Source organism: Musa acuminata, chromosome BXJ1-3, assembly GCF_036884655.1.
Source record: "Musa acuminata AAA Group cultivar baxijiao chromosome BXJ1-3, Cavendish_Baxijiao_AAA, whole genome shotgun sequence".
NCBI classification, from domain to species: domain Eukaryota; kingdom Viridiplantae; phylum Streptophyta; class Magnoliopsida; order Zingiberales; family Musaceae; genus Musa; species Musa acuminata.
Genome location: NC_088329.1, coordinates 1,118,294 through 1,138,477, shown reverse-complemented (window position 1 = coordinate 1,138,477; position 20,184 = coordinate 1,118,294). Strand labels below are relative to the sequence as shown.

General features: G+C 40.7%; 4 protein-coding genes across 7 annotated transcripts; all 4 read right to left on the bottom strand.

The window, feature by feature from the left end:
* Positions 1 to 63: 63 nt before the first annotated feature.
* On the bottom strand, positions 64 to 2,420 carry LOC135615135 (signal peptidase complex-like protein DTM1). 2 transcript variants are annotated; one of them, XM_065113252.1, is made up of 3 exons: positions 2,304 to 2,420; positions 1,975 to 2,223; positions 64 to 550 (listed from the first exon to the last, which is right to left on the bottom strand). In XM_065113252.1, exons 2-3 carry the CDS (start codon positions 2,214 to 2,216, stop codon positions 463 to 465), a joined length of 330 nt encoding a protein of 109 aa, XP_064969324.1. In that variant the 5' UTR covers positions 2,217 to 2,223; positions 2,304 to 2,420; the 3' UTR covers positions 64 to 462. The 2 variants fall into 2 exon arrangements, with proteins under 2 accessions (XP_064969324.1, XP_064969329.1); XM_065113257.1 differs by having other exon boundaries at positions 1,975 to 2,240; positions 2,304 to 2,414.
* A 441-nt stretch (positions 2,421 to 2,861) lies between these two features.
* Positions 2,862 to 11,664, bottom strand: LOC135583956 (uncharacterized). 2 transcript variants are annotated; one of them, XR_010487853.1, is made up of 9 exons: positions 9,957 to 11,051; positions 9,733 to 9,873; positions 8,757 to 8,984; positions 7,722 to 7,929; positions 6,377 to 6,513; positions 5,067 to 5,147; positions 3,682 to 3,748; positions 3,111 to 3,610; positions 2,862 to 3,034 (listed from the first exon to the last, which is right to left on the bottom strand). XR_010487853.1 is itself a non-coding variant. In XM_065113204.1 (9 exons), the coding sequence occupies exons 2-9, from the start codon at positions 10,223 to 10,225 to the stop codon at positions 3,314 to 3,316; spliced, it is 1,428 nt and encodes a 475-aa protein (XP_064969276.1). In that variant the 5' UTR covers positions 10,226 to 10,557; positions 11,364 to 11,664; the 3' UTR covers positions 2,862 to 3,313. The 2 variants fall into 2 exon arrangements, 1 of the variants encoding a protein (XP_064969276.1); XM_065113204.1 differs by adding an exon at positions 11,364 to 11,664 and having other exon boundaries at positions 2,862 to 3,610; positions 9,957 to 10,557.
* Positions 11,202 to 14,421, bottom strand: LOC135615122 (probable trehalose-phosphate phosphatase 6). Of its 2 annotated transcripts, XM_065113225.1 has the most exons (11): positions 13,912 to 14,421; positions 13,689 to 13,829; positions 13,545 to 13,616; positions 13,355 to 13,453; positions 13,219 to 13,272; positions 13,010 to 13,111; positions 12,834 to 12,911; positions 12,683 to 12,752; positions 12,531 to 12,601; positions 12,363 to 12,455; positions 11,202 to 12,288 (listed from the first exon to the last, which is right to left on the bottom strand). In XM_065113225.1, exons 1-11 carry the CDS (start codon positions 14,218 to 14,220, stop codon positions 12,208 to 12,210), a joined length of 1,170 nt encoding a protein of 389 aa, XP_064969297.1. In that variant the 5' UTR covers positions 14,221 to 14,421; the 3' UTR covers positions 11,202 to 12,207. The 2 variants fall into 2 exon arrangements, with proteins under 2 accessions (XP_064969297.1, XP_064969288.1); XM_065113216.1 differs by having other exon boundaries at positions 11,202 to 12,455.
* A 3,865-nt stretch (positions 14,422 to 18,286) lies between these two features.
* Positions 18,287 to 20,149, bottom strand: LOC135615129 (ethylene-responsive transcription factor RAP2-4-like). The gene has a single exon (XM_065113246.1). It carries the CDS (start codon positions 19,620 to 19,622, stop codon positions 18,630 to 18,632), a length of 993 nt encoding a protein of 330 aa, XP_064969318.1. The 5' UTR covers positions 19,623 to 20,149; the 3' UTR covers positions 18,287 to 18,629.
* Between the last annotated feature and the right edge of the window lie 35 nt (positions 20,150 to 20,184).

Sequence of the window (20,184 nt, the reverse complement as noted above, 5' to 3'; positions counted from 1 at the left end):
CAATATAGCTCTCGGTACATCGACACGTATTGATAAGATGAATCATGATAAAAAAATACTATGTCAAGTTGAAAATATTCACATTTGATTATGAATATAGCAGAAAATTATAAAATTTACCATCATTATTATCTAAATCATCATTAGACAATAAGAAATACTAAATCCAGATAATGCCTTCCACAAGTTCTTTACAAATTGGTATATACTGAGGAGGGATGCTGCTGATTTGTTGGCTGGAGTGACACAAGTCCTTCATTGGCTCAAGAACAAGGATGCTTTGCCATGATGTGAAGCTACTCTTGCAAATAACATTGTTGAATATGATAAGAGCAACATAGCCTGATTCTAAGATACTCCTGTTTAACCAAAGAATAAGAAACCATGTCATAGAGGGACTTTCGCATTGTCTGGCAAAAGACAATAGTTGTCATTGTAGACAGCCTCATGAGGCCAAAGAGACTAGCTTGATATGAACATCCACCACTTGTATAAACCAAAGCCATAGGTCAGGCTCATTACTAACACTCTCAGAGGACATAAGTGAAATCTGCATACGAAAAGACAGTAGAGGAAACATTAGTCATGATTTAATTAGAAAAAGATTAACATGTTTTTAAATGTTAAATAAGAATCTTTTACATGAGCAAATGTCACAAGATTAATGCAGTCAGACTTCTTCACTGATAAGAAGGTAATAAGAATACTAAAGGTACAGATATTAAGAGAAGTTCTATAAATAATAATCTGTTATTTAGGCACATATGTTGGCTTCTTGCATCATTTTCCCCCCATTGAGCTCCACACAAATAACATATCTATTTAAATCAAGAGTGATATCTTTTTATTTTCTTTAAGGCTTATTCTATTTTTCTAACAACATTAATACTAAACAACCAATCTCGTACCGACTCATCTCTAAACATCTACTCGGATATCATACAAATATATGCATACCATCTTACACAGTTTTTTCATATTGAACTACACTTAATTGTTCCAGAACAAAGTCTAGATCCAACACTTGCTACATCAGATGATTTAGTAAAAGATTTTAATAGGTATTTAAATGTTCAAATAAAAACCTTTTAGGTATGAGCAGATGTTCAAGGGAACAATGACACAACAAGATCAACTCATAGGAGTGGAAAGTCAGAAGAATATTAGAGTCAGTATTCTTCATTGATGTAAGAAAGTTAGAAGAATATTAGAAACAAAGAAATTAAGAAAAGTTTTACAGATTTAATCTATTAACTAATGCAAAAACATCTTTCTCTATAAAGTGATATCTCAACTATTTGAGGTTAGCTACTTTGAATCTTTTCCCACCATTCAGCTCCATACCATATAATTTATATTTATATTTCTCACAATACTAACAATTCAATTTTTCCTCATTTTATTCTCCATCGGGTGTGAATTTAATTGTTCAAGAAAGAAACCTAGACGCAACAGTTGCAATGTCAAAGGAGCAAAGCTAACTAGTACTGGACATGCTGCCAGCGCTTACCAGCATCACAAATCTTGTTTCGGGTTTCCGTCTCCCCGAGATGCAGTTTGGAATCCTCGGTTTCCTTTACAGATTCATTAACCTAGCACATCAAGATTCTTTCAATGGGAACCCATCAAGATCCACTCAAGAGTCAGTTTGATCGTCTGCAACAATAGCCTCTGCCGGAAAGAAACATCTAATTTTGATCAGAGGAGGCCAAACTTTTAGATCGAGAACACTGGACCTCAGATGAGTGCAACATAGATTTATGCAGCTTGTGATCAGGCAAATTAAGGCCAATCGGACATCAAGCCTAATCTCCCTAGGCGAGGATGATCAAATTGGAAGATTTCGAGTTAATGAGAGAAAGCGAATCACTAGAAGAACGAACTAAAAACTTTCCCCGGTCGACGACTCAAAGGCCTCAAAAGAGAACCAAAGAAAGAGAGGGGTCGGGGTCGGGGTCGGGGTCGGGCTCGAACCTTGAGCTGCCGGGGGCCCGGTCGGCCGCGGCGGCGGTTCTCCGAGCGGGCATGGGGATGAACCACTGCGAGAGGTCCCGGTCGAAGTACTCCCAGTCGGGCAAGAGGAACCCGGCGATGCCGACGATCCCGAAGGCGTAGGTGACCAGCGCCTTCTTGGGGGAGAAAGTCCAGATCCCGACGACGGCCATCACCGCGGCCAGGGCCACTAGGCTCGTCCGCAGCGCTGCTTCCCGCCCCATCTCCGCCCTTCAGTTCTTCGTTCTCTTCAACCAATGATACGAACTCTAGAATAAGTAGCAAGAGAAGGGAGAAGAACAGAGACGAACCTCTTGGGCGGCGGGGTGGATGCAGGGCGTGCGTCTGAGTGGGCAGAGGGGCGTCACCTTCCCGGCCATTTAAAGCGACCCAACCGCCCGCGCGCCCATTCCCGTGCAGTTCTAAGCTCACGTTATATGCATCAGATATGGCTATTATTAATGAGAATGCTTTGTGGCAAGATATGGCTATTATGTTGGTGGGTGTTAGATGATCCGTCAACTGTCAGGTTGCTCAATCATAAGACGGCTGGGGACCAACATCGTTGTATTTATAGAGATAAAGACTGCATACATTAGCCTCTTTCAATTATAGTGAGTGACAGTAAATATAAAACTGATTGCTAAAGAGGGAGATCCATTTGAGTATGCATCTCTTTATTTAGGGAACAATTTATGCCTTCATTTTTGAAACATGAAAATGTCAATGGACTAGTTTATATTAAATAATGGATTGATGAGACACATTTCATGTAATTACAGAGAATTTCTTTATAACCTGTACAAGCAACTCACACATGAAATGAAGTTTTGGAGTGAAAATTATTGCCTACGGAAAATTACCATATGTACATACTAACTGGAGAAGCTACATAATAATTTGTAATATGCTAATAAGTAATAGAAAGAATATAATGTTTGTGGTACAATGGCTTGAAGGAATCGAAATTTCTGAGGAATCTTATGCTGCTAGAAACTTTGAAGCCTCCTTCAAAGCTCCACTGTCATGTCAATGCCAGCTTCTTCCACAAACAAAAATGCATCAATACAATTACTAAGCTATAAGATTTCCGGGAGAGTACAGTTCATCAAACACACCTTTGCCTCTCACTTTAGCTGCAACACTTGCTGTGAGAGCAAGATCCATGTCATAACAGAAAAGCTCAGGATGGTTGACCAGGGAAATGAAGCCAGTGGTCTCATTATATCTTCTTCCAGCTATCCCGGTTCATCTCTCTATAACAAAATCTAATCTACATCGGCATATTGATCTAGATATCGTGTAGCACGGTATCGATAATTTAGGATTTCTTGCAATGTTCATCATCATATGGTGGGGGGACACCAAAGACCCAGTCGAGCACATTCAAATACTTTGACCGGAACACCTCTCTTTCTTGTGCATAGCAGTGCATGATGATGGCTGTTGCAAAGCTGAATACGATCACATCAGCTCGCTTTAGCTTTGATGCTTGAGGGAACACTCCAGCATCTGCCAAGCATGTGCAGAAGCTTTCGATTGCTCGGGCAAGGCAATACAAAGAAATCTCGGTCCTTCTGCTCTTCTTCTCAATTAGCAATGCCAGGCCAGTAGGGAACTGTCGTTGAGCATAGTTAGCAACCAAAACTCCTGATGCGCCAAATAACCAACAAGTAGCGAAAAACTTACTGTGCCAATCACGACCATCGGAATGTTACATCTTTTAAAAAGTCGAAAAAGCAGGCATGTCCAAGCCCTGCAAAAAGAATGCATGTACGGAAAGATTTTACTGCACATTATCATGAAAGTGAAACGATACTGATTTTACAACAATTCTTAAGAGGCCGAAATTAAAATTTAAGAGAAATTTTTTAAGGAATATGATAGAATATATGTAACAAAAAGCACAAAATGGATCTACACCATTAAAAAATAGCTGATCCAATTAACATATCCGGTACAAAGTCTAGTTTCATGAGTTTGCTTTTCAGTCGCTGCTCCAATATCTTTGATGCTCAGGTAGAAGTATGGATTCGGACTAGTGGTAACCATGACTCACATGGTCCTTAACGTCAAGGTAGATATGAGTTCATCGTGCCTTACTATGTTATGATTTGAGAAAGTAAATACACAGAAAAATTGGAGAAACAGATAAAAAGAAATCAAATTTTCTCATAAATCATAAACACACAAGTGGAATGTGTGGGCCCACCAGCGAATTAACTGCTAGCAAGCTCCACCTAGTGAATGTGAGAAGATCCAAAGCAACCCATGTCTATTTGCTACTCACTAGCTCAAGCTCGGTTTAAATTGCAGCGAAGTCCATCTAAAATGATCTCCGACTCTCTTAAATCTCCAAAACCCTGGCACTAATAAATCTGTATAGCATCCATAAACAAAATTGACAGGGTTGAGAAGGTAGATCCCAACTGGCCATCTAGGAGGTGCAAATACCAACTCTCCAGCGAAGTGACTACAGGAGTTGTACTGCAACAGATGGTGAAGATATGCACAACATGGAAGAGAACGGTCACATTTAATATCTGCAGATCTCATTAAACCTTAAACTTGTGTAGTATTGTGAAACCATATTGGACATAAATCTCGAGCCATATGTAGGACCTAAACAGAGCCCAGTGGCAGGAAAAGTACCATATAACTACCAAAATAGTTGGCACATTATGACCAGTTTTTATTCAGCCATATACTAGCCGTTGGTTAACACTTCTTGTGGAGCTATTGGGCTCACAATTGGAGCTACACATATGATATCTAATTCATTGTTTACGAGATATGAATCATTATATTAATACAATATTTACATAATGCAACAGAACTAGAGTCAAAATAAGCTTGCCTCCCGAAATAGGGAGAATAGCTTTTTGAACTGTTTTCCAGCTTAAATTCCACGAAAGACTTATTCAAAGACTTTACAGTTGAAAAACATAGTCATCTTCTACTTTAATAATCCAGGCTACTCCTCAAACTAAAACAACTGAAACAGACAAATTGGTTTGGCAAATGAATCTCACAAAGATGTATAACTAGTTTATGTAGAGGAGAGCAAAGCTAACCAGGCCGATGCACAATATACAGAGAGGAACAAGCTAGATCTTGCAGTCCCCAGAAGACTCTTCCCCAAGATTGTGTAAGGCCTGCATAGCATAGGAGACAGATTAAGAGAACCATTATGAGGATTCAGCAGATATCTGGTGATATAATGGCAGATCACCACTGAAGAAGACCTTTGTTAAAGTTAAGAAATAGAAGGTTCATAACATGAGGACCACAGTGCAAAATGTGAAAGTAAGCACTTTGTCTGAACTCAAGCAAAAAGGATCTTCATCAAGCACTTGTTATATCATGTCTCAGGCAGATTAACAAAATATCATTTGGTAAAGGACAATATGTGTTTCTTTGTGGTAGCTGTTTAAATGATTCATATGTATAATTATTTCATCCAAAAGTCCCAGCAACATTATTTAATGTTGGAATTAAGACTAAATCTAAAAAACGCTAAGCTTCACAAGGTGTAGAATAAGCATGATTTACTCCAGAAGGTACAACTAAAGGGACTAAAGATGAAAAATATAAATACCATGAAATTCAGAAGCACAAAAACCATATGCCCACTATTAAAACATTAGTTAGAAATTTTGGGTATTGCCCTCTAAATGCAGAAAGAGAGTTGACGTTGGAATTATCAAAAACAGGACAGCATGACTAAAAGCTCAAAAATGACAGCATCATATCTGGCCATGAACATGTACTACATGATCAACTTGTGGAAAATAAATCAGACAATAGTTCAAGTAAAAACAGATACACTGCATCTAGTTTCAACCTATATATAGTCCTTCCAAACAAAAGTCAATAAGAGATAAATTATAGGTTATCAACAATCAATTTGTGCATAAACTATGAGGATCATACTAACAGGCAAGGGTCCTTAGATATTCAAGGTTGAGAAAAACCCCACTAAAAAATTAGATTGGATGTGAGAACATACATGAGAACATATCAAATGCACCCCAAATAAGTCAATATGATATTCTTTGTAACAGATGTAGAAAGAACAAAAGAGAACATAGACCATATGAAAATAGGAAAAATGATTAAATATGTGTAGCTCTACATGAAATAGACAAACCAAAGCCAGAAGATTACTCTGATTCCAAGACCTAAATCTAAAAGATTAACTTCTTGACTACAAAGACTAAATCAAATGAGCAAGGATTAAATGATTACACACAAAATGAGATAATCATTCATAAATTTTAGGAATATGCAAAACCTTTTCCCTGCAAATTAGTGATTAGCAGATCATAAATGCAACTCATTAAACGAATAACTTCAAAGGATAAATTAAAGCTTAAGTCAATACCTTTTCCAAAGACCCTGACGATGAACTACCAGTGCAGGAACCAAGTAGACTGGAAGATAAACTGGTAGTGCTCTTCCATATTCTTGGAAAAGGAAAGTTATGAAATGCTCAAAACAAGATTGATTGCCATGCACAATCTGAAAAAGAAATAATAATAGTAGTTATAGTTATTGAATAAATCAACAATGATGGTGACAGTATAAATGAACATGTAAATGTTTTCTGAAGTTCATCTACAACAAACATCATTAGTTTTTAAAGTTTGAATCCAAGCCTCTCGCATGAGTATGGGGTCATATATAGAGTACATCTTATAATCAAGAGTTCCAATCAACAGCCGTAAGTGCTCTTTCATTTATGAACTCTGATTAGAGTTAACATTGCATAAAAGATACAGATAACAAATGAGTAGTTGCAACTTTCCTACTTTAGAAGTCCAATTAGAGTTGATCAATAGGCCAAATGTAAATGAAGAGTGCATGTTCACCAATAAACAACACCAGGGTCAGAGCCTATGTATAAATAACTTTTTTGTAATTTTACAGACAAGTATTTTCTAGCTGCAAGCCATTGATTATCTCTTTTCCTTCTCCACTTCTTCATTCATTTGTCTCTTCCTTCAGAATTTTTCCTATCTTCTAACTACATTTTACTTCTCTCCTTCCTGCAATAGCAGAGCAGCTGCAGCTTTCTATTTTCAGATAGCCTCAAAGATCTTTGAATCTTGTACTTAAGTTCTGATCAGTCAATTAAATTAAAAAAATTACACAATTAGATCATGCCGACCTCCAATGGGGGCAGCTTCTGGATTTTGAGGACTTAACATTACAAAATTACACTTAATATGTATAAGATCCAATCAGGGTATCAAAATTAAAATATTTACATAAATGAGATCATCCCAACCTTCATCACAGATGCAGCAGCCTCTGGATTTTGAGGCCTAAATATTACAAAAAGTTAGTTATACATAAGATCTGACTCAATACTAAAAGGAAAAGGCCTGGATGCTGATATAAAGATTGCATAACAATGGGTTTGAACATAATACTTGAGAAGCCATGCTCCAGCATATGTTAGAAACCAAGATTGCTCTGATGAAATAAATACAAGTGCCTATTACCAAGGGAGTTAAGAACTAGGCATGATAAGAACCAATTGATGAAAGGTATTTGTTAGTGAGTGATTAGATCTCTCATTTATAGCATTATATGCTGAACAAAATAAGATACACCAATATCACAAATGGAACAGATTCACATACAAAGATGAAAGAGAAACCATAAGATCAAACAGGAGTTCCTGATGTGACAAATAATTTAAAAATTAAGACAGTAATGCATACCGAGCATGGGACATTCATATTAGGATCTAGCTTCACATCAACACCGATGGACTTGTAATACTTCTTAACCCCATCTAAATTAGAAAAACAAATATTGGATGCAATTTCTCTCATACTTTGCAGAATAACAGCATCCTTTCCACCATGCTTATGAAGAAATGACTTGTATGATGATGGCAAGCTGTCTTGCTTCAGAATGTAAGCAGGCCTGGCAAAGACCACCAGAATCATATTCTAAAGTATATAAGAAAAGATTAATGGAATTAAGTAGATAAATCTCTTATGTAATAAGCAGATAAATCTTTTATATATGATGAGAAGCATCATGAGAAGGCATATCAAACCACCTGACCGCATCCATTTTTCAAAAATCTGACAAGGATCAAGGTACAAAAACACACTCAAAACATTTAACAAGGAATGGAGTTGTAAAGTAAATAATTTTTGGTGCTTCAGTTCATGTTCGCCAGATCATGCATCTTTACTAAAAGAAGTTCTGTAGTGGAAAAGCAAATCTTTTAAAGGAAAACATTTTGATGGAAATAAGAAGCTTGAAATAACAAATTTCAACTAAACAAATGAGGCAGCCTACCAAGAGTAAGTTTCCATTGGTATTTCTTCATAAAGCTAGACCATTTGACATTTCAAACTTAAGTGTCATAACTTATAATGCTTGTGTTCGACTGGCAGATATCATAAATCTGTACATAGAAGAAATATCATTTAAACAAATAAAGAATTATAGGTCATTTAAGTGAATATGTGTACAATAAGAGCTGTTGCTTTGGTCTAGGTTCTTGATCTAACATGACCAGCAGATTTAATCATCCCAATGTATCAAACTCATAATTTGAGCATGTTTTCTCAGCTTAACTGATTGATTCTCTTTTAATTCTAGATCCAACAATAAACTATAATATTATGTTACAAACTTCCACAGAAAAATTGTTAATGTATAATGACATAATCATAAATTCAAACAAAATTAAATACCAGATAAATAAAAATGAAATAATTTCATAAAATCAAACATACAAGATCTGTGAAGAGGCGAGACACATAAGAAATATGTCACCATGTGACCAAGTCAATGGTCTACAAACACCACCAAATAGTTTGCTCTTTATCCCACAACGTGATGCCAATACCGCAGCACGCATAAGAATGTATATAGCCAAGCTAGTGTGTTGTTTATTTGGTCCGGTCAAGAGCATTGATGGACCAGCAATCAACCCTGCTAGTAACGACCTCCATCTTGCAGTTCTGAAGCAAAACAAGAAAAGAAGTTCTATTATGGCTTGAAGTTTAAATATAAAAACATCAATCATTATTTCCCTTGACACCCTTAAGATATGGTCTCAAAGTGTGTAAAACCACAGACAACACAAAGTTATGGTTAACATGCACGACTACATGTATTAATTATAGATCACGGAAGAGAGTCTCATTCTGTTTGTGTTTTATGTGGAGCTTCCATTGATGCTTTGACTTAGAGATAACCAACGCAGACAGGATGGACAATAGAAGACGAATTTGATATTTTGCTAATCTCTATAGCTTAACAGCTTGAGTAACCAGCTTGGAGTAATTTAACCTTATTACTTGTTAGCCTTTCCCTGCGAGGCTTTTGCTTAGAAAGATTTACAAATACTTCATGGCAACAACATTCCAAGATGTGTTACTAGGCAACCACCACCGACGTTGGTCTCCATCATTCAACCATTAAAAGACGAAGCACTTGAACTCCACAACACAAAGTTTATAGCATATGAAGTCTAGGAGGACATATGTATAAGAAAAAAAACATCTTCAATAGGGCCCAAATAGAAAGAACAAGATAAAGTTCGAAATAAATGGCTGCAGGAGGATGCGAAGAGGAAAGTAACAGCGAAGATATAAAGTCACACAGACATGCATACATGCAAATTGGAAATTGGAAATCATAACTAAAGCAATCAGACCATGAAGCACCTAAGATTAAAGAACAAAGGACTAACTCCGAAACACCTACCTCTTGTGCCCACCTAATGCAGCAATAACTTCGTCCACCGAAACATATGTTCCTGCAAGGGTTCCCAGAAACATCCCATATCTCAACGTCTCCTCCAACGCCACAACCACAGCCTCCTTATTCGTGAAAACCCCCGCCTTTCTGGAAATGAAAGCGCCAAAAACAATCAAGCAATCAACAAAGTCCAGGTACGTATTGGACTTGAGAAACCTGTGCGGCCAAACCTGGCGGAAGACCTCAAGGATCTGCGGCTCCTCAGTCGCACAAGAACCGAGAATAACGCGAGTCCTCCCTTCAGGCCGGCGCCTATAGCGAAACCTTTGGCTGCGGCCTCGAGGCACCGTCGGAGCCGCCTCCACTCCTCAGGCACCCGACGGAGGCCAGGTGGATCGGACCTCCAGCAGCCGCCCTCCCGCGTCCGGCGGGCATGCTCCCCGTTGGCGAGCTGGACGTTCGCTGGCGCGACGCCTTCGTCGTAGGCGGTGCGAGACATGAGAGGCGAAGAGGGCGAGGTGGCGTCGATCGAGAGAGAGAGCGAGAGAGAGAGTGGGGAAGGTGTTACGAAACAAGGCAAGTGAGCATGGTGCTTCACTTTGAATTCCGAGATCGGACGGCTGCGGCGAAATCTGATCAGTTGTTTGGTGGGCTGATGAAACTGCCTTCAAAATTGTTGGCTTCCGCCACCTAATAACATGGTGGTGGTGGTGGGACCGAATTTAATTACGGAAAAGGACCTCTTTTACCTATTTGTCCTTTCAGAGTTCGGAACTAACGTATCTGCTCCTCTGAATCTTAATTTTGCATATATGTTCTCTATAAATATCCCTTTGGTAACATCCACCCAAAACAACTTTAAATTAATCATTAAAAATCGTATTTATCGTATTTTAATTTGAACTTAAAAAGAGTCCAATGTATCTTAAAATTCCTACAATCATGATAAATCACTTAAAAGAGTATTAATGCCAATAAAAAAAAGTAATTTTCACATTTATGCCTCCAAATTTAAATTCTGCATATTTATATATGTTTATAAGACTTAAAAACTTAAAAATATGTCGTTGAAGTTAATCTCTTCAGTTAGACGACAGTCCAATGAAACCCTCCTAAATGATTGCTACATTCCATATACCATTCCAAATCTTATATTAATAGGGTATAGACAGTTGAATCGATGGAGGGGTGGAGCTTTTAATGCAATTTTCTAGGGAGACAACAAAGAGGGGAAAGGAAGAAGGGGTTGGGGGTTGGGAGTTGGAGGATGGGAGTTTTTTTATTGGAAGCACAAATCATAGTTACTTTTGTGCTTCATATCAATCTCAATATTGCATCTGATTTGAATAAAAGACAAATTTGATTGGATTTGTGGTTTGGATTGATTCTTACATCAATTTTATTGTTATGATGATTGACCATTAGAAAAGGTGATATGCAACTACTAACTATGATCGGCATTAGAAAAGGCGATATGCAACTACTAACTATGATTGGCATTAGAAAAGGCGATATGCAACTACTAAGTAGACAGCATTTGTTGACGGAAACCACGATCAACGCATTAATCGTCGATCCCGACTTGTTTCTGCCGGGCCTTCTCTTTGGAATATTGTAGCACGAATCAAAAATCTAACCTCCGGTCGTGACGATCTCGGGCACCTCCTCGTTGGTCTGCCACCCGAACACCACCTTGCTGACCCCATCCGACGGGCTGCAGTACCTCCTCGACAGAAAAGAAGAAACAGAGCACCACCAAGGAGCCACGGCCAATCGGAACCACCAAGAAAACCACCGCGTTCCCGGCGGAAAGCGAGACGTACCTGGTGCGGCCGGCGCGAAGCCGGCACCGCCCGATCGGGGAGTGGCGCCTCCGTTCACGGCAGCAGATCCTCTAACCACGGAGCGCTCCTCTCCATCGCCTCCCCTCTCTCTCTCTCTCTCCTCGACTATAAAAGGAGTTGGAATAGATCGGACGTGCGTCCTTCTTCCTCTCTATTATAGCGCGACATCTTCTCGATCTAGATCGAGTCACCTCCGATTCGATGATTCGTAGCCTCCGTAACTACTTCCAGGACGATGTACTTTTGGAGTTATCTTGGCGGTAAACTAACCGTGGAGTGATAAGACGTAACTGATTCTTATTTCCAGCTACTTGCTAATAGAGGGAGGAGCAATGTATATACTTCTGTTGCGAATTTGAACTGACTCTTCTCCAGCATGTACTTTTTTATGTGAAGATATCATGTGCCTATGCATTCGTATAACATTCATCAGTTGGGAAGAACAAATCCTTCTCCTCACAGAAAAGCTTAGATCACAAGAAAAAACGTAGACCACTGCGTATTATTCTTGTACACTATCGGTAATTACAATCCTTTGCAAGAAGACCAGTTTTAGATGTCTTCTTGACATCATTCTCAGAGGATGATGCAGTACTACTCTCAAAGCTTTCATGGGGTAGAGGGCTTCAGTCTCATCTCACTTCTTCCTTGCTTCAGTTCTTCGAGGAAGGGAGGCGCTTCGCTTCCACTCCACGAGTCGACGCAAGAACTTCTGAACCTGTAAATGGTGTCAGCTAGCAATCCCAGCATCCATGGCAGAAAAGCTTGTGCAGACATGGAGCCAATGCTCACCTCCGCAGGTTGCCTGAGAGAGCAACGTGCACTTGTTTCCCTGATGACCTCCGATACAAGTATTCCCAAACCCTGCCTTCTACCATGCAAAACCTGAAACGTGGACTGCATCATTGACCACAACTCAGTGTAGTCTGACAAAAAGACGACGAGAAGAGAATCCAGTACCTTGAAGGCATCTTCATCGGTGCGATCATCTCCTATGTACACAGGGAACACATCGCCAGAGTCTGCCAATCCTGTACGTGAAAGAAGAATTACTGATCGAGTGTTGAAGGTTGGTGAAGAGAAGGTGTGAATCAGATCTTGCTCAAGCTCACCAAGAGACTCCAACATGAACTCGAGAGCCTTCCCCTTGTCCCACTTGATACTAGGCCGGATCTCCAACACCTGAGGGAAGATGATCAAGAAACAAATGTTGAGAAAGATAAGGTTGTTGATGGATTTGGGATATATATATGATATATATACCTTCCTTCCCATGGTGAGGCGGAGCTTGGGATAGTCCTTGAGCACTGACCTTACAAGCTCAGCTAATGAGCTCCATATCTGACATCAAATTGGAGAGAGAGAGAACGAGAGGTTTTAGCTTACGAAGAATGAACCAATAATTGCTTGGGAAATCCAATATCGAAGGATTATTCGACCTTTTCATCGACACATCGAAAGTGAACCGATAAGGTGAATATGTTGTTCTCTACTCTGGATCCCTGGATGAGCTTTGTTTTCTCCATTAATGCCTTGTAGACCTTGAAAGAAATAGAATATATTGATCGGTACAGCTTGTGCAAGAGAATATTAACAGGGAAAGATGCTGATAGTTTCAGAGATACTTGACCATGAGTAGAACTCTTACCTCATCTATCATGGGGAGGAACTCAGTGGCTGGCTGAAACAGAACAGCTTTCGTCTGCATCCATCCACAGAGAATAAAAGGATAGGTTAGTCCACATAGGTGCAGTAACAGAGGATACGAAGAGAGAGAGAGATACCTTGGCTTTTGTATGTTTGGTTCTCTTAGTCGGGCCTTTGATGTCCATGCCGTGGCTTCCAGCATAGTACAGCTCCCTTAATCGTACGAAGCTGAACACCTTAACATGAACAAAGCAGCACAGAAGAGGCGTTAAAAAGAAGAGTAACACGCTGATCTGATCCGGCAAGAGGAAGGAAGCAGGAATTCACCTTGTCTCTGCGTCTTCCACTCACAATCGCAGTTGGGAAATGCCTTGCTACGTCCCTTACCGTCTCCTTCATCTGTATGCAGTGATATGATTGTTGAGTGTGTAAAGAACTCGGAAACAGAGCAACGAAAGACACTGAACGTACTGCGTTGGATATGAAGGCACGGTCGGGGTCGTCCACGATCGGAGACAGTGTCCCGTCGTAGTCGAGGAACACCACGATCTGCTTCCCCTTCGATGCTGCGACGATGTCTTCGAAGACGCTCAACGCCGAAGGATGCTGTTTCTGCTTACAATTTCCACGAACTCAGCACCCGTTACCGGAGACGAAGCCTTGGTATGTATATAAGAAGATGCAGCAAACGTACCACCCTGTTGTTGTAGTCTTCGTCGTGGGAGGCGGCGAAGGAGGCCGAGAGCATGGCGGCCGCCTTGACATGAGTAGGAGAGGATGCCCGCATGGAGTCGACCCACGCACTGATCCTCGCGCCACCCCCGCCGCCGCTGCCCATGTCGAGCTGGCTCAGGAACCTCTTGTACCTGGCGCAACGAACGCCGAGCGCGGAGGAGCGAGGCGGCAGCAAGGCGGAGCGATGTGCTGCTGGGTCCGCCACTACTGCCATCACCGTCGTGACTGCTAACTCTTCCGGCACTATCACACTCTGCTTCCTCATCATCTCTTCGGTTCTCTCTCTCTCCTCTGTGTCCAAAGCAGGTGTTTGTACGTAGTACAGGAGGCAATTAGGGAGTTTCTGGAACTCAACCACGAGGAGAACAAGCGAGAAAGAGGAAAAGGCCTATGATTCTGAGTCGTTCTTCTCTTCCTCTCTCCCGCTGAGAAGACGCAGCAGCAGGAGGAGGAGGAGGAGAGCAGGGAAGACCAGCAGGAGTTGGGGACGAAGCCGACTTCCATCGGCGGGCATTATATAACGCGGGCAGCTGCTGGGCGCCGAAAAGAAAGGAACAGTTACGCGCGAAATGGCCCCACCAAGCAACCCGAGTGAAACGAATACACTGCGGGTTGGTGTCGCCTGCGTCACAATCTCTAGCACGAGCGGATTGCCACGTCAGATGGGACCCAAAGGCTCATCCCGTGAACGGATGCCACGTCAGTTGCTCGGTCCAATTCTATGTTGGCGCAGGCACACTATTTGAGTACATAGAATAATACATTTTTTTAAATATTATCGAGAAATAATTTTAATATAAAGGACAAGAAATCCACATTATACTTATCTAATAACAAAATGCCTTTACGTATTATGAGAGACGAAAATTAAAAATAGATCATCAAAGCTTAATAAACTTAAATTTTAGTCTTGAATTAATGCATCATATATATATATATATATATATATATTGATCCTCATTTAAAATCTCAACAAAATATGTTTTTGTAAAATTATCCATAGTCACAAATACAATGAGATAATTACATACATAACTATCTATAGTCGATAATTTGAAGGTGTTTGTTAGTTTAGTTAGTAAAACTCTGATAATTTATCGTAAAGTCTCGACCTCGAATCTCATATTCATCACTTATTTTTTTTGTAAAAAATCAAATTAAATACTAAAGATATAAAAAGATTCGGAGGAATAAAAAAGAGGGAGAATATTAGCACATGAGATGTGCTCACAGGTTTCCTCCATGATTGAAGGAGTAGTTGAAGCATCAAAGACTATTTCTAGATGAGTTCTTAGTGGAAGTTAATTGTAAGGAAGTTCTTAGAAATTTTCATGGCTTGGAATTTTTTTTGAGTGATGTATGTAAGCATTCAAGAAGAAAGAAAAAGAATCTCAATTTCTTGAGGTGATCCAGCTGAGATCAGATCAATAATACTAAGATTGTAGAAGTCATGTGCTTCAAGATATTGACATTTGAGAGAGAGAGAGTGTGTGTCTGTGTTCACAGAGTCTTCCAACAATAGACTTGTGTTTGAATGCAGAAGTTGATTCTGATTTGTGCAGAATGTTTCCTTCGATCTCCAGAAGTTAAAGAAGGAAGAACATTTCGTAAGTGTGCAAAGTGCATGACTCATCACATCACTGTTTCATTAAGACAGATTTATATCCGTACACAAAATGCATGATCACATGTAATGAATAACATGCCACCACATGCTTCAGAGTTCATCTTTGGGTTAACAATGTGTCTTTGGATCTGTTTGAGAAGAGAAGACGATAGATATGCAATTACAGTTTAGTATAGTTGAATCAAGAGATCCAATAGATATGCAATTACAGTCCTGATTCCAATTTTGTAAGCATCTCATCCCATGATCCATGACAGAGACAGAAACATACGTCGTAAAGCTATATACCCCAAAAGGAGAAGGAGACATCAATTCCTCAAAACTCGTTTTAGCTTGTCATCATGGTTAAGACAAACTCAAACTCTTGTGGTTAGAATGGCACCACTTGCGAGTGTAGTAACCATTTGCATCCTCCTCTAAAAGAACACACAAACCTTCTTACTCACACGCATCAATATTCCAGCTAAAGTCTTTGATATAATAACCCCAAGCAAAAAAGTCTATGAGAGCTCCGATCGAGCGTCACACACTTGGCTCAGTGAGTGGACATCTTATTTGTCCTCTCCTTTTCCTCAATCTTTAAGCTCGTGCATGGAGATTCCATAAAGACTATTGTAGGACAGAATCTAGGTTTTATTTTTTGTTTCATTAATATCGTACATATTCATGTCTATACATGCATATAAATAATCTAAGCTAATTTTGATCTCATGTGAGTTAAATTGTGGATTAACTATCGCGTTCGATGATTGATTGCATAATTATTTATCTTATACGTTGCATGATCACTTGCATCCGATGATTTGGCATTGGATGATGTAGAAGATGTATAGAGAGAGTCCTCAGATTCTTACATCCACATCGCTCTTGCTTTCATCTAATCCGAACATGTATGTCCTTTTGAATCGGAGCGGAACATATGCAGACAGCCTTACAACCCCAACGTGTCCTCGAGCACACGATGCCACCATTCTCTACCAAGCAATACCACTATGGGCAAGCATCGAATAGCCACCTGTCGTCACCCTTCTACTAATCATAGCCACCCACCATCGATCGTCCTTTGGATGCTTCACTGCATCTTCCTGCAACTCATCCACGTGCCAAGCTGTCTGCAAGCTTCGAAAGCATGCCAATTATATGAGCAGGGCTTTGCGTTTGCTGCCATGGCATCCCTGTAGAAGGAGGAGGAGTGATTGGAGAAGCTCAGCTCTGCTAGTCTGCTGAGATATCAACCATGATGTATACTATTGATGTGATCAGTTTTTTTGTTGTACGATCTGATCCGTTTTATGAGTAGTGTGCTTTCGGAAGAGAAAAGAAGTTTTTGAGTATTTGTCTATGTCATGATCAAGTCTCAGTATGTGTTTGTGGGCTTCAAAAGCATCTAAGCAGCATTAGTAGTAAGTTGGTAGGCTTCGAAACCCCTAATTTTGCTAAGTGAAAGAAGTCTCCTCCACTCCAAACCAAACTAAGAATCTTTGTAAATGCACATTACTGGAACCTTGGCATTTCCACAAGTAAGATGTGATGTAAGGTTTCAATGCAATGTGCTTTAGTTTCTTTCTCTGACACTTGTTGCAGGATAAATCAGAATTCATGAACATGGCAAAGAGAATTCTTTCATGTTTGAAGATAAGGTACTTTTCCTTGCGGCACAGAAACAAAAAAAAATCAGATGAAGCTGGACACCATGTTGTGTCTTTTATGATAATTTATTAGTCTCTTTTTTTTTTTCTTTTTTTTTTTGACATATATTAGAAAGGCCCATTAAAGCGCGGCAAAAGTCCAGACTGATCATAAGAAAGCCCAACAAGCCTGGTAGAAGCTTTAGGTAATTTGCAAGCTTAATTAATTACATTGATCTAGGCATGGGATCTTCCTATCAGGAAGAAAGAAAGAGAAGGATGCTTGGATAAACTTCATGGCATTTGTGAAAGCAATCATTCAGTGCTAGAATCTAATTATTATATTACAATTATAATCTTGAGGCTATCTACTTTGACAATGTGATCTTTTTTTGTTAGTCAGTGTTAAGAACTTAACAAGCTCATGAGGCTGACTTATAGTCTGTCTCATGAACAAAAATTTGCCAATTATTTAGCTTTCTATGTATAAAGATCCATAAAAGATAGACTAATTTCCCCATCTCAATGTGCCTTAAGACACTGTTTCTTTAATGATTGTGGCAGGGTTTAGAAACAATCAAACTTGACTTCAAATGGTGTATCAGCAAAAACAGCTGAATATATTATATGTTTTGAGGCTCCTTCACCCACACTTTCTGAGAATTTCAATTCATGAAACACCTAATATGTCTTCCTGAAAAGGAAATAAGTTTTCTCTATCTGAACTTCTAGAATCAGCCTTTTCATAAGTTCATAGCATTAGGCAGCAGAGTTGCAAGACATCATCAGAAAAAGATCAGAAGAGCAATACTGTGTCTCCTTCACATTTCTATCTGCATCTGATAAAGCTTTGCACATACATTAACCCCAAACCAATTCACTGCTTTGTTTCAGTGACTACAAAGCTTTAGTTTTGGTGATTGGAAAGTTTCACATGACAGTGAATGCTACTATTTGGCTCTGATACACTCATCTTTTTGCACATGCACACAAACACTAATTTACTGCTTTGTTTCAGTGACTACAAAGCTTCACATGACACTGAACTCTCTACCATTCAGATCTAATACTCTCACAACTTTGCTAACATCCACACTAATATACTGCTCTGTTTCATTGACTACAAAGCTTCACATGACAGTGAATGCTACTTCTGTTTGGATCTGACACACTCCCAACTTTGCACATGTACACAAACAATTTACTGCTCTGTTTCAGTGACTACAGAGCTTCACATGACATTGCAAAGAAGACAACCTTCCCTCAGGTATGCCTAGAAAAAGCCAGCAAACCTGAAGGTCGTACTGCCCACAACACCAACCCACTATACTGCAGCTTAAAGCTTCGAGGACCAAGAACACCACAAGGGGCCATGCAAATGACTAAAACCTCATCTGCAACAGCTTTAGATTCTGAGCACTACTAATCTGAGGAGAGAATGGAGTCCCAGTCGATCTCCCAGGATGGGTACTTCCGCAACACGAAGCTCTCTGATTCGTCCCATGGCGCCTCGGAGAAGTCCAAGTGCTGCATCGCGGACACAGCGGACGATCCCGAGGATGGCTCGTCCTCCTCCAACGAGGAGGAGCTCTCCGACTTGTTATCCTCCGAACTCGTGCCGGGCTCCTCTGTCGTCGCTGAACCGGGAAGAGCACTCTTTGGCTTCTGTGAGTTCGCCATGGTGTCGTAGATGGTCTGGAGCTTGGCGTCCACGGAGGAGTGCAGCGGCGGTCCCATGTGAGACCCGTTACGGCGCAGTTCCGGGAAGTTGAGCCTCGCGGCGTCGCCCCGGAGCTCGAACGCGGCCCTGTCGTAGGCCAGGGCGGCCTCCTCCGCGGTATCGAAGGTCCCGAGCCAGAGGCGGGTGCGGTTGCGGGGAAGACGGATTTCCGCGACCCATTTACCCCAGTGCCGCTGCCGGACACCGCGGAAGAGCTTCGTGGGCTTCGGAGGCGAGGGTGGCGACCCGGCGCGCTTCATGGGCCGACGCCGGGCAGCAAGCGGATCTGCGTTACCCAGGTTCCGGCGCTCGGAGGCTGCTGCCATAAGCTGCTGTTGGTATTGGAATTGAGCTCGGATTTGCTGGATATGAGCAGGGAAGAGATAACTGAATCCAACCGAGCTCAAGCAGCCCAAGAAGTCATCTTTCTGATTCAACAAATGTTGCGGAGGCATTTCGTAACTGGATTCTGAGAGCAAGGAGGGATCAAAACTGGGATCTTGGTGAAGATAAGGGGAGAAAGGAGAAACAGGGGAAGAAGAAGGATAACAGAAAGACTCAGAGGAGGCAAAGCTTGAGGAAGAGGGGTAACAGGAGGTGGGAGCACCTTTAATAAAAGGGTCAAGTGCTTCCATCAGAGGATCTGATGATGAGGAAACTGGCATGCTGCTGTAAACATCCATGGCTGCAGCCATGCCTTCTCTGTAAAGCAAACCCAAAGCTTCAACTAAAAGGCAGAGGACAACAAACGAAGTAGCTTCGTGAGGTGGCAAAGAAGCAAGAAAAAGATGCAGTACAAAAGGAGCAGATTGGCAAAAGCCCAATTGGCTGTGAACAGAACAATAGAAAGTAGAAACAGAGGAAGGAATTCTGAAAGAAAGAGGAACAGAAGAAAAAAGCAGCCTCTTTTGGTCAATCTAGGAAAAGAAAAGAAAGAACGAGGACCGATCAACCTGAGGGTACAAAAAGAAGCCCTCTTGGCTGAGGAAATCTGGAAGAAGGGGGGGGCCAAAAAGAAGCTGAAAAGTTGATCTGATCTCACAGAAATCAGAGGAAAGAACTAGAAAAATCGAAACTTCTCACTTCAGGGAGCTTACGGAGGAAACAAATTGGATCAAAGATCACTTTTTGTTCGCTCTCGAGGGATCTCTCAGCTCACGGAGTGGCGGGGGTGGAGGTTTCTCGTGTAAGTGGAGGCGATCAGCTTTCTCTGCCAAAAGGACGGAGTCTTGCGGCGAGCTCATATAGGCGTTTCTT

What these genes read in the sequence shown, in the direction of transcription:
- LOC135615135 (XM_065113252.1), bottom strand. Translation starts at nt 2,216, where the DNA reads ATGGGGCGGGAAGCAGCGCTGCGGACGAGCCTAGTGGCCCTGGCCGCG. An exon ending in CGGGCCCCCGGCAGCTCAAG is followed by an intron (nt 551 to 1,974) that starts GTTCGAGCCCGA and finishes TTTCGTATGCAG; the next exon opens with ATTTCACTTATGTCCTCTGA.
- LOC135615122 (XM_065113216.1), bottom strand. Translation starts at nt 14,220, where the DNA reads ATGATGAGGAAGCAGAGTGTGATAGTGCCGGAAGAGTTAGCAGTCACG. An exon ending in GTGCCTTCATATCCAACGCA is followed by an intron (nt 13,617 to 13,688) that starts GTACGTTCAGTG and finishes CACTGCATACAG; the next exon opens with ATGAAGGAGACGGTAAGGGA. An exon ending in GTTCATGTTGGAGTCTCTTG is followed by an intron (nt 12,602 to 12,682) that starts GTGAGCTTGAGC and finishes TTTCACGTACAG; the next exon opens with GATTGGCAGACTCTGGCGAT.
- LOC135583956 (XM_065113204.1), bottom strand. Translation starts at nt 10,225, where the DNA reads ATGTCTCGCACCGCCTACGACGAAGGCGTCGCGCCAGCGAACGTCCAG. An exon ending in CTCGCCTCTTCACAGATCTT is followed by an intron (nt 7,930 to 8,756) that starts GTATGTTTGATT and finishes GGTCTTTGCCAG; the next exon opens with GCCTGCTTACATTCTGAAGC. An exon ending in GTATATTGTGCATCGGCCTG is followed by an intron (nt 3,749 to 5,066) that starts GTTAGCTTTGCT and finishes TTCTTTTTGCAG; the next exon opens with GGCTTGGACATGCCTGCTTT.
- LOC135615129 (XM_065113246.1), bottom strand. Translation starts at nt 19,622, where the DNA reads ATGGCTGCAGCCATGGATGTTTACAGCAGCATGCCAGTTTCCTCATCA.